This window comes from Neophocaena asiaeorientalis, unplaced genomic scaffold, assembly GCF_003031525.2.
Source record: "Neophocaena asiaeorientalis asiaeorientalis breed wild unplaced genomic scaffold, Neophocaena_asiaeorientalis_V1.1 scaffold1132, whole genome shotgun sequence".
In the NCBI taxonomy this organism is placed as follows: Eukaryota; Metazoa; Chordata; class Mammalia; order Artiodactyla; family Phocoenidae; genus Neophocaena; species Neophocaena asiaeorientalis.
The window spans coordinates 401,557-414,398 of record NW_020174472.1 but is presented as its reverse complement, the minus strand read 5'-3'; the positions used below and the strand labels follow the sequence as shown (position 1 = coordinate 414,398).

The 12,842-nt window shown below is 47.1% G+C and overlaps 1 protein-coding gene across 3 annotated transcripts in view; it reads left to right on the top strand.

Moving 5' to 3' along the window:
• The first annotated feature begins 305 nt into the window (after nucleotides 1-305).
• The window catches only part of ZNF470 (zinc finger protein 470), a 70,653-nt gene continuing 58,116 nt past the window's right edge, over nucleotides 306-12,842 (top strand). The window contains exons 1-5 of one of the 3 annotated variants that reach the window (XM_024757205.1): nucleotides 306-671; nucleotides 4,257-4,349; nucleotides 6,275-6,366; nucleotides 11,465-11,591; nucleotides 11,768-11,863. In XM_024757205.1, coding sequence (XP_024612973.1) covers nucleotides 6,307-6,366; nucleotides 11,465-11,591; nucleotides 11,768-11,863 — 283 coding nt within the window. In that variant the 5' untranslated portion in view covers nucleotides 306-671; nucleotides 4,257-4,349; nucleotides 6,275-6,306. Of the gene's footprint in view, nucleotides 786-4,256; nucleotides 4,350-6,274; nucleotides 6,367-11,004; nucleotides 11,080-11,464; nucleotides 11,592-11,767; nucleotides 11,864-12,842 lie in introns of those variants that run through there. The other 2 variants (XM_024757206.1, XM_024757207.1) reach the window with 2 other exon arrangements.

Here is a 12,842-nt window from a genome sequence, read left to right as displayed (position 1 = left end):
GACCTTTGGAAATAAATTATCTGCCTCCTCTAGACCCCAGAGGGCGCGCGCGCGCACACACACACTTACACACACCCGCAAGTGCACAAAGCACCAGGCAAAATCCAAATCTCCGCTCTTCTATCCCGAAGGCTCCGCCCCTAGACCCGCCTCTCCTAAGCTCCGCCCACTTCCCTGGCTTTTCCCCTTGCTCAAGGCGCCTGCGCGCTCCACGTTCTTGCGACCCCGCCCACCTTCGGCCGAGGCGCGGGTGAGCGGCTACTCGGGTCTCGGCTCTCAGTGCCTGACAGCTGCTCCTGCGCACTCCGAGCCCGGCGACGGCTCCCAGAAGTCCCCGGGGCTCGGCTTCTTTCGTGGAGGCCGTGGGACCCAGAAGCTAAAAGGCTTCTAGGTAGCTCTGTTCCTGACCAGGAGGCACCAATAGGGGACAGAGGGCAGTGATCACCAGGCCGCGGAGAGGAACCCTGCCTAGCAGCGTAGTCCTCAGATTTCAGAAAGCCGCCGCCACCCCTGTCTGCACTACGTTTCCCAAGGGCCCTTGCTCTGAGAGGACGCGCCCACTTCCGACGAGGACTTGAAACCCGGACGTGAGCGAGTCTGGCCGGTTCTGAGGAGAAAGTCTGAGTGGGGCGGCGGCAGCGGCTGAGCCGGGCACGGGGAGGCGCCGAGAGGTCAGCGTCCCGGTCTGCATGCTGGCGCGGCGAGGTCGTGAGCGTGCGCGCGTGATTTGGCGACTGTGACCGTCAGCGCGTGGTGTGTGTGTGTGAGTGACCGGGAGGAGGCAGGTACGTGTGTGAATGGGGGGTTGTGTGTGCGGGTGTGAGATGTGACTGGTAGGGCGCAGAGGAGGCAAGTGTGTGACTGGGGCCCGTGTTTCTGCGCGTCTTTTGTGCATCTTGCACGTCCCAGCAGCATGTGAGCGACGGCGTGTATTGGGACGAATGAAGGATTTTACGTGGCTGAGAATTGGAAACGCCTCCGGAGGAGGCCACCCCCCGACACACACCCCACACCCCAGCCCCCCACACACCCTGACTCCACCACCAAGAACCCAGTGTGGCCCAAAGCCCCAAAGCCCTGGAGTCCTGGGAAGGCGCTTGTTTGGGCCGGTGGGGCTTGTAAGGTCTGATCTTAACAAAGGGCACCGCGAAACAGAGGAAAGCTTCAAGTGAGCTTTATTAGGGAGCGCTCCCGGGCGAGGTTCACTGGTCCTAGAGAAAGGGGCCAGAGAAGTCGCATCCGGGCGAGGGTTGGGCAAGATTTTATAGGGGAAGAAGGGAAAGGGGTATTCCTTATTTGGTGGTCTTTTCGGGTATCCTGGGGGACCGTTAGTCCCGCCCCTCGAAAGGCGGGAAGGCTGGACTGGGTTCAAAGTCCCCAGGGCAGTTTCTGGAACTGGGTGGTCCGGAGAATTTCGGTCTGATGCAACCTGTGAATCTGATTGTGTTCCCCTGCCTTGGGCCACATCCCGACATCTTTGGTGTAATGGGGCGGCGTTCTGATCTCTGGCTACTTCATGCTGAAAGGGGGTTGTCGAAAGGGGAGTCGGGCGACCAGAGGTCCGAGGCTTAGGGGAGACCAGTGGGGGGTCTGTAGGAAGCAAAGTGTAAGGACCGAGGAGCATTTGGGTTGTGGCCACCCGAGAGACTTCCTCCATGCGCCTGCGTGAAAAGGACATCTCGGCCTAGCAAGGGAACTGGGCAGGATGGTATGACTAAGAAGGAATGAGTAAAAGGGAATCCTTCGATATGACATGGGAGTGGACCGGTCTGGAGTGGGAAGGATGGTTTGCCATCAATACCCATGACCAAGATCTGGGAAGGAGAAACCGGCCCGGAATAAGTAGGCAGGACCGAATAGGTGGCCTCCGTGTCCACCAGAAATGAGATGGACTTACCCGCTACCTGTAGCGTTACCCTGGGCTCGGCGAGGGTGATGGGAGGCTTCGAGTCCGGGCGCCGTCAGTCGTCAGCCAATCCCAGCAGTTCGAGTGGTAATGCCGTTGGGTCGGCCTGCCCCCCGCGTGGAGACGCTGAGGGAGGGCCAGTCGTAGGGCAGTCACTCTTCCAGTGGCCCGTTAGCCCTCAGCTGGGACAGGGCTTAGAAGGTGGTCGGGGATTGGGACATTGGCGAGCCCAGTGGCCTTCTTTTCCGCATTTGAAGCAGGCCCCCGGCGGGGTTGCCTTTTGCGGACCCCGTGGATGCTGTGATCCATGGGAGATGGCCGGCCTTAGGGCGGCTACAAGAGCTTGGGTTTGGAGGGCCACCTTTTGGTGCATCCGAGCCTGTCGGCTGGATTCTGCCAAATCCTCACGGCCATTATGGACTTTAAAGGCCATCTTTACCAGATCTCGAATAGGGGTTTGAGGGCCGTCTTCTGCCCGTTTTAATTTCTTTCGGATGTCCTGGGCTGATTGGGTGATAAAATGGGTGGCTAAGACCGCTGCCCCTGCCGGGGTGTCGGGATCCAGCCGGGTGTAAGAGAGTTAAGGCCTCTGTAAGGCGATTGAGAAAGATAGCTGGATTTTCGTTAGGTTCTTGGGTTATTTCTTTTAGTTTTTCAAAATTGACTACCTAATGAGCGGCAGCCTGCATGCCAGCCAGGAGGCATTGGATCATGAGGTCGCGCTTACGACGGCCATCTTGGCCATCCTGATAAGTCCAGCCTGGATCGGTGCCAGGGACGGCAGTCGCTCCGACAGGCATGGAGTTGTCGGGAAGGTGAACCTGATCTGCATGGTTTCGGGCAGCAGTTTGAATTCTTTCCCTCTCGTCAGGGGTCAGAGTAGAAGATAGGATCACAAAGATATCGTGCCAGGTTAGATCGTAAGCTTGAGAGAGAGAGCGAAATTCTTTGATGTAGCGGGAGGAGTCGGCAGAAAAGGAGCCTAATCGCTTTTCTATTTGAGAGAGATCTTGGAGAGAAAAGGGAACATGAACTCTAACTAATCCTTCCGCTCCTGCTACCTCCCTCAGAGGGCAGAGGAGATTTGGATCTTGGGAGTCGTGAGAGCGTGTATGTGCACTAATTGGCGAAGCAAGGGGCGTGGGAGGAGAAACCGTCGAGGGAGGCGGGGGAAGGGTTGGAGGGGCCGGAGCAGGTTCGGGAGGAGGAGGGACCGCCTCAGGGTAGGGTGGAGGTTGGAGAGGAGCTCTGGAGGGGGGAGAGGCGAGATTCAGGTGGGTCGGCTAGTGGAGCGGGGTCATCGTCAAAGGAAATTAAAGGCTTGAATGCAGGAGATGTCTGTTTGGCAAGAAGGATCTGGGAAGTGGAACAATCGACGCAGAGGTAAGGGCGGGAGCGCAAATACAAGAAGGCCTGAACATAGGGGACCTCGGACCATTTGTCCGTCCTGCGGCAGTAATTATCTAGATCACGGAGGATGTTAAAATCGAAAGTCCCTTCAGGATTGATTGTCTAGAGGATATTGTGGCCAGGCCACAGTGGAATAGAAAATAAGCCGTCGGCGACGGATATCTTGGGAGAAACCGAGGGCTGTAAAATTGGCTAGGAGACACGCCAGGAGCGTCTTAGAATCTGGTTTCGATTGTGAGGTTCCCATGACCCCCAGTCTGTCCCTGAGTGAATGGAGAGGGAGAGAGGCGTCCCTGGTCTCAGTCTCCAATTCACGGCAGGTCGGAGGGCGGTCAGGCGATTGGGACGTCTCCGCAGTTGCCCGAGGCCCAGAGAGAGAACGGAGGAGTCCCTGACGAGGCCGCGATTAAGGACAGGGAGTCCGGTGGGCAGGGACTCTGAGGGTCGGAGGGAACAAGGGAGGGGGACTTACCCCGTTTTCTGCCGGATCGGGTGGATGAGTAGAGGTTCCCCGGTTGTCTCCTGGGGGAGGGGAGGAGTGGCCCGCGCGGTAACCCGCGGGGCTTGGTACCCCTCCCGGGTTTCGGCACCAAATGTAAGGTCGGATCTTAACAAACGGCACCGCGAAACGGGAAAGCTTCAAGTGAGCTTTATTAGGGAGCGCTCCCGGGCGAGGTTCACTGGTCCGAGAGAAAGGAGCCAGAGAAGTCGCACCCGGGCGAGGGTTGGGCAAGATTTTATAGGGGAAGAAGGGAAAGGGGTATTCCTTATTTGGTGGTCTTTTCGGGTATCCTGGGGGACCGTTAGTCCCGCCCCTCGAAAGGCGGGAAGGCTGGACTGGGTTCAAAGTCCCCAGGGCAGTTTCTGGAACTGGGTGGTCTGGAAAGTTTCGGTCTGATGCAACCTGTGAATCTGATTGTGTTCCCCTGCCTCGAGCCAGTTGGCCTTACAGGGCTGAAGCATTTCTTGCCTGCCCCACCTGGATGGTGTGGAAGTCGGGACACTACTCACGTCCACGGGACTAAGTATGGAGGTAAGAGTGGCAGAGGGCCTTGGTACGGCTGCAAGAGTGAAAATTAAGGTTTGGGGGTGCTGTTCCTGGGCCCAAGTGCTGGAGGAGGATGTCCCTGGCTTCAGAGTCTGGTGGACCCAGAAGTCCAAAGATTTGGACGGCCATCTCGGGCCAGAGTGTGGAGCTGAATTCAAGGAGGGTTCTTGACTTGCCCAGAGTCTCCTAACCAGACACTCCCCTTCCAGGTCTGTCTGCGTATCTCCAAGGACCCAGGGGAGAGAGCATTCCCCATTAGAACATTACCTCTGAGTGCTGTGCTGCTGTTCAAGGAGGACCTCAGTATTTAATATTTTTATTTTTTAACCTGTTAGAGTCCTGTCCTACATTATCACTGTGGGATGCGACTTGGGAGGAAGGCGAGATTCACAGCTTCGTCTGGAAGTGCTGAGGGATCCCAGCCTTTCCATGGCTTAGTCACCTTTTAGTAGATGAACAAAAATACTCCCCCATCTCTGTCTCCCGCTACCCCTGCCCCCAGCCAGAGTGAGTAAAGAGAGAGAGAGAAGGGAAAGAAGCACTGCTTATAGCCCTATTGTTCTTTGCTTGTTTTACTGCATGCAGTAACAATAGGTAATATTTACTGAGTGCTTACTGTGGCCCAGACACAGTTCTAAGACCTTTTGGGTATGTTAACACCGAACCTCACAACATTATGAGGTGGAAACTATCTTATCTCCTTTTTATAGATGAGGACACTGACGCATAGAGAGGACAAATAATCACTAGTAAGTGGAGGAGTCAGGATTCACATCCAGGACAGGCTGACTCCAGAGTCCCCCTCTGTACTGGCCCTCATGTAATCCCCTTGAAGTGGGTATTCTTAACCACTTTTGACAGTTTAAGAAGCTAACCCTAAGAGTTCAGATCCCAAGACCTCCACTGCGCAAGTTTTTTTTTCTTAAACTTTCTGACCCAGTTTCTGTTATGTAAAATGAAGATGATATTCTATACCTCATAGGACTGTTATAAGGATTAAGTGAGCTCATACCTGTAAAGCACTTTGTGTAGTCCCTGTCACATTAAAGCACTTTGTGTAGTCCCTGTCACATAGTAACTAGTGCTCCGTAAGTGTTCATTCTTATATTCATCATTATAATAATGCTTTGAAAAAGCAGTGGAGTTTAGTGGAAAGAAACCAGAATTAATCAGATATTTTTATCCTCTTCCTGATAGAAGAAACTTGGCTGGAGGGCTGGGGGTGGGGTGAGGTGGCAAGGGACTTCAGAGCTATAGTTTGCTAGAAAAGGAGAGCCTGGGTCTCCTGACAGTTTTTTGGTCCAGCTATCCGTAAGCCACATGGACTCTGTTGTAACAAAGGTAATACCTCTTTCTGGGGAAGACGGCTTTTTTCAAGTCTGATAGGCTCTTTATAAGTCCTGAGTAGTTAGTTGCACATGAGGTGTTTTTCTGTTATATTCTGGTGTCTGCTTGAGAATATAACTTGGCTGGTAGAGTCACGCAGACAGGTTGATGACTGGGCTCCATTGTTTACAAGCTGTGTGACTTGTGCAAAAGACTTCACTTCCCAGAGCTTTCACGTGTGAAACAGTGACAGTATTCCCTATTTTCACTGAAGGTCGTGAAGGTCACATCAGAGTATGAATATATGCAGCACTCCTAATACATCTCTGTTGTTAATGAATGGGTGGCTTTGAGCAAGAGAGAGATTGTCCTCGGCCTGAAAATCCAGAGCAGAGCAGAACCCCAGCTGTAAATTATTGGTTTCCCAGGGAGTGCCTGGACTGTGAGAGGAGGGTGGAGTAGGAATAGGGGAGTGAGAACAGAGGGATCTGAAGGGAAAAGTTTCTAGGTTGTGATTATTCGAGCTACTCACCGTTCCTAGAGTCTCTCACTAGTCTCTCACCATTCCTTTCTCTTCCTCCCAGCTGTGCCCTCTCAGGATGAAGCCCTTCTCCACATGAGGAGCCAGGAAAAGGAGAAGGTGATGGGAATTGAACTTCTTAAAGCCATGTCCCTGGTTAGTATTCCCTTGCTTTTCAGGACTTGGTAATGTTTGTTTCCTTCTGAAAATTGTCCCACTTTGGGGCCTGGCTCCTATTTCCTCTCTTTCTGACGAGTAATGGGGCTATAGGTAGCTTCAAACAGCCCAATACACTCTTACAGAGCTTCCTCTTTTTCCTATTCAATGTTTATTCTTCACTCAAGAAATGACCCACTGTGAGCCCTTCCCTTGTACTCTTTTTTTTTGTAAGTATCTGACAATACAGAAATACAGTCCTTAGAGGAGATTTGAGAGCCACGATCTGCCTAGTCCCTAAATCCCCATCCTTGCTCTCAGAGAGCTTACTATCTGTTTTGAGAAATGAAAAGGTAGCAAACATTTATTTTTACAGTGTGATCAGTGCTGCAGGTGGAGAGTGGACTTCCTGTGGAGTGGAGGGGAAGGGCCATTAATAGCCCGATGAGTGCCTTTGGGTGAATTACAAAAAGGTGCCCCTTCATCTGTACTGATGAAGCTCTGTGATAGGCCACAATCTGGCAGAAGGAAATCTGCATATTTTAGCTCTTTTTTGCCACCTTCGTGAGAAATCCTGCACAATGTTACTCGCTGTTGGAAGGAGGAGGCGTTGGGAGGGCTTGAGTCACAGAGGAAGGGATTTCTGAGTTGCATATTGAAGGAAGTGGAGGAGATCTGCAGGCGCAGGTGAGATGGGTGACATTTTCGCCAGAGTAAACCAAGATTTCCCCTCCCTACTTGACTGGAGCCATAGTGTCTTAAGATGCTAGGGAATGTACTACATCCTTTTTTCTTTCTAGGATGAATACCATAATCTATTTAATCAGCCCTTTGTTGTTCCATAGGTAAATTGTTGCCAATATTTTACTGTTTAATAGAGAGTGTTGCAGTTATCATCCTTGTGTTTGAATTTTTGCCCTCATCTCTGATTTCTTTGGACTAAATTCCTAATTTTTCATTTCTTGCAGATTAGAGTTTCTCACACTTACTCTACTCCAGAATGCTTTTTTGTGTGTGTGTGTGTGTGTGTGTGTGTGTTTGCGGAGCACAGGCTCCGGACGCGCAGGCTCAGTGGGCATGGCTCACGGGTCCAGCCGCTCTGCGGCACGTGGGATCTTCCCGGACTGGGGCACGAACCCATGTCCCCTGCATCAGCAGGCGGACTCTCAACCACTGCACCACCAGGGAAGCCACAGAATGTTTTTAATATTAATATCTTATTGACCAATAATAGAACCTTAAGAACTATAATTCATGTTCTGATTAAACTGCTGAACAAGTGTCACCAGCAAATTAATTATTATAAAACTATAAAAATTGGTACATAAATTTTTAAATCTAATCAAATGAAAACAACTTAGAATATTAAAATTGTTTTATTTTACATCAAAGACACAATAAGCAACTTAAAGCAAAATACCTTCTTTAAAAAAAAAAACAGATTTAATGCCACAACATGTACTACCAATGAAACTTGTTTCTTAGAGCATATATACATTTTAAACAAAAGCATTATGGTTATTGGTCAGAAGAATATATTTTAAGAGTGCCAGAGTATGGTATAAAGGTTAGTAACAAGGACTCTGGAACCAAACTGCCTGGGTACAAATTCTAGCTCCACCATATACTAGACATATCACCTTAATTTCAGTTCCCTCAACTGTAAAATGGGAATAATAATAGTACCAAATTTATAGGACTGTTGTGAGTATTAATGAGTCAATATATTTTAAGTGTTTAGAAAAGTACTTGGCACATAATAAGCACTAGCTATATGTGCTACTGAAGAACTACAATATGATGTTTAATGCACAAGAAGCACTGAATATCTGGAATGTTTATATTTCCAATGGAATATTAGTTTGTGTGTGTGTTTTTTTTTTTTTTGCGGTACGCAGGCCTCTCACTGTTGCGGAGCACAGGCTCCGGACGTGCAGGCTCAGCGGCCATGGCTCACGGGCCTAACTGCTCTGTGGCATGTGGGATCTTCCTGGACCGGGACACAAACCCGCATCCCATGCATAAGCAGGCAGACTCTCAACCACTGCGCCACCAGGGAAGCCTTGGAATATTAGTTTTAAAAATAACAACATTTTGCACTGAATTTGGGAGAGTCCTGGTTCTGGGTAATGGACTAAGCACGCTCCACCTGTCTTTCCCACTGAAAGCTGGGATGCATGCATGCATGAAGCATGCATGCTCCAGAATGCATGAAGAAGCAATTTGAAGTCTCTAAAAAGTACATAGGCAGATTGGGAAAGAAGCCCAAAATGTGAAGTCCCACCAGACCTGCAGTGTGATTACCTTTTTTTTTCCTTCCAGTATCTCTTAACATGGATTCAACAAGCACAGAACTCAGAAGTAGGCATTGGCGTGGATAGAAAGAACTGCAGGAGAAACTTTCTAGTTTAGACCCAAGAAGTGGGAAAGGGATCTAATGCTCAGAATGAGGGGGAGGGGAGCAGAAATCTCCCTTATAAAGTGCTAAGTGCACAATGGAATGGAATAAATAAGGCCCAGTTATCTGGCCAGAGAACGAAAAAGAGGAGCCCCCTGGGAAACAAAGTACTGGAGAGATCCCAGAGAGGGAGGAAGTCACCCACATCAAGTTGTTGATCTAAGCAGCTCACTCTGAGCTGCTCGTGTATGTGTCTGACCCTGAAGAGCATACCATAGTCTATGAGAATGAACTAAGGTCTCAGGCTGGCCTTAGACCAGGCTGGCCACTTACTGGTGCATAAGTAGGACAAAGGTGAATATCACTGCACAGGGTTGAAAATGGAACTGCTGTTGAAACCACCACCCACAGAAGGCTGGTTAGAACTTGCAGCCTGAAGAAAGTATCAGCCAACATTCTCCATAGAGAATTTAAACAAGACGTAGAGTCTCATAATATCCAGAATGTCAGAAATATAATCCAAAATTATTCAACTAATGAAAAACTAGGAAAATTTCAATTCATAGGGGAAAAGGCCACCACTGGATACTAACGTTGATGTGACACCAGTGTTGGAATTATCTGATAAAGACTTTAAAGCAGCTGTTATAAAAGTGCTCCAACAAGTAAGGTTGAACATTCTTGAAACTAGTGGAAAGATAGTCTCAGCAAAGAAATAGAAAATATGAACAAGAAATGAAAAATGTAGTAACCAAAATAAGCTCACTGGATGGACTAGTGGCACAATGGAGATGACAGAGGAGAGAGTTAGTGAACTTGAGGATAAACAGGCACTATCTAATCTGAATAACAGCGAGAAAAAAGATTGAACAAAGCCTCAGGGTCCTATAAGACAATACCAAAATGTTTAATATTTCTATCATTGAATCCCCCCAAAAAGAGGAGAAAATGAAGTGTAGAAAAAGTATTGGAAGACATAATGGCTGAAAAATTACCAACTTCAGTGAAAGACATAAACATGTGGGTCTATAAAGCTCATCAAACTCCAATGTGATGAACCCAGAGAAATCCCTACCCAGAAATGTCATAATCAGACTGCTGAAACTGAAGACAAGGGAAAAAAACTTCAAAAGCAGCCAGAGAAAAACAGTGCTTAACATACAGGACAACAGTGATTTGGATAACTGTGGATTTCTCATCAGAAACCATGGAAGTCAGAAGTCAGAAAAGTAGAACAACTTTTTTAAAGTGCTCGAAGAAAAGAACTGTCAACCCAGAATTCTGTGTCCAGTAAAAATAGCCTTCAAGAAGGTGAAATAGTTTCTCTTGTGAATGAACACTAAGAAAATTCATAGACAGATTTTTAAAAGAATTACAAAAGGAAGTTTTTCCAGTAGAAATTATATCAGAAGGGAATTTGGAACATTAGGAATGAAGGAAGTGCAACAAAAATGGTGAATATTTATATGTAAATGCAATAGACTGTTCTTAAGAAGTATTTAAAGTATCTTCAACAGTTGAAACCAAAACTAATAGCTTAGGTTTGCTGAGCCGGACAGGATTTGAACATAGGTTATCTGGCTTCAGAGACCATGTTCTTAACAACTATAGCTTACTGAAATTAGTAAAATAAAATATAGGTAAAACGTTTATTGAAATACTAAATAAACCAAATGTATCACCTCTTCCTGGCCTCCTGCTCTTCTTTCTTTCCCATCTCTCCTTCATAATTATCATAGGTAAAAATTCTTGAGTACTTAGCCAGGTAGTGTGCCTGTTACTTCATTTAATTCTCACAGTGCTACCATGAGGTAGGTACTAAAATTATTACCACTTTTTTAGGAGGGAAATCTTGAAGCACACAGAAGTTAATTGACTTGGCAAAGATCACCCAGCTAGTAAGTGACAGAGTCTGAATTCTTTGGAATAATAATCTAACCTTTTTCTCTGGTTTTATTTAAAACTCATTCTTAGATGTTGGTATAAGTGAAATCACACACACAAAAAAAAGGAAGAAATGAAAAATCTGCCATTAACCATAGAACTGGCCTCACTTCATGGTTGGTTAGAAATTCAGCCCATGTAACAAAACACAGGTTACCTGTCATGTGCCTACCTCATATCATCTCTTGATACTTCTCAGCAGATTATCAAAAAATAACTTGCCAAATGAGTTTTCTCCTAATCTATTTGTTTTTCAAAATAATAGTGCTGGGCATTTTTTTCTTTCATTCTTTTTAGGCATACCTCTTAATATCTCGAGAACACTAAGATTTCTTAGAGTATGTTGTGGAGATTGAAGTCATACTCATCAGGTCAGCATCATTCCTTGAACCTTTCTATTGCAGTCCCAGAGCTCTTTAGTTTTTCCATGTAGAAAGTGAGCTAACTCCTAACAGATAAAATAATTTAGTGCTTGATGATACTGTGTTTTCTTTTTTATTTGAGAATGTCTTCTCACACCATAAAATGCTTCAAGAATAGAGAGTTATCGCTCATATTTTTTCTTTTAATATATATAAATATAGGCAGAAAAGTGTTTCAGTAAATAACTACATGACCTTGATCATTTAGATTCTCCCAGGGCAGTTACTCACAATTTCTTTTTCCCAAATGTGAACAGCGTAACTCTTTACCCTAAGGCCAGCTAAGTCAGGGCATGAACACTGATTGAGCAAGATTATATTTGTGTCGTTTCAGGATTCAGTGTCTTTCACGGATATAGCCATAGACTTCTCCCAAGATGAGTGGGAATGCCTGAATCTTGCTCAAAGAACTTTGTATAAGAAGGTGATGTTAGAGAACTATAGGAACCTGGCTTCGTTGGGTAAGAGTATATTCCTCCCTCCCTCTCCCCCTAGGAGTCTTTCCACTTCAGTATCCTTTCATGACTTTATCAGCATTTTCCTACAATGTTTCTCTTCTCTCAATACCATTTAGACTGTGTCATAGCTCTGGAATATTCACAGCATAGCTAATTTTCTTATTTCCTCTTATATGCAGGTCTTTGCATTTCTAAACCAGATGTGATCTCCTTATTGGAGCAGGATAAAGAGCCCTGGATGATGAAAGGAGAGATAACAAGAAGGCTGCCCACAGGTAAATGCAGGATAACTAGAGCTGGGAAAACTATCCTAAAGGTGTTTCTTCCCTCTAATATTTGCTGGAAAATACCTCTCAAAGTCCTTCCCAAATTGAAACTTCTTGTTCTAACACTATGTTTTTTAAAGATTTTATTTATCATTTATTTATTTATTTTGTTTATTTTTTGGCTGCATCAGGTCTTAGTTGCAGCATGCAGGATCTTTGTTGAGGCATGCAGGATATTTCCTTGTGGCTTGCGGGCTTCTCTCTAGTTGTGACATGCAGGCCTTCTCTCTCTAGTTGTGGCGCGCAGGCTCCAGGGCACGTGGGCTCTGCAATTTGCAGCACGCAGGCTCTTCTAGCACGTGGGATCTTCGTTGAGGCATGCAGGATCTTTTGTTGTGGCATGCGGGCTTCTCTCTAGTTGTGGTGTGTGGGGTTTCTCTCTCTAGTTGTGGCGCGCAGGCTCCAGGGCACGTGGGCTCTGCAATTTGCAGCACGCAGGCTCTTCTAGCACGTGGGATCTTCGTTGAGGCATGCAGGATCTTTTGTTGTGGCATGCGGGCTTCTCTCTAGTTGTGGTGTGTGGGTTTTCTCTCTCTAGTTGTGGCGCGCAGCCTCCAGAGCACGTGGGCTCTGTAGTTTGTGGCACACAGGCTCTCTAGTTGAGATGCGTGAGCTCAGTAGTTGTGGCACGTGGGCTTCATTGCCCTGTGGCGTGTGGGATCTTAGTTCCCTGACCAGGGATTGAACCCGCATCCCCTGCATTGTAAGGCGGATTCTTTAACACTGGACCACGAGGGAAGTCCCTCTAACACTATTTTTTAAGTGGATCTTTTCTTCCCCACTGGTATGACATACCACCTTTACCTTTAGTGATTTCCTATAAATACGACAGTCTGTTTCTGAACTCTGTTATGTTCCATTGCTGTTTACCTAGTTCTGCTCAAGCACTGTATTGTTGTAATCATCCCTGACTTTCAACATTTCTGAG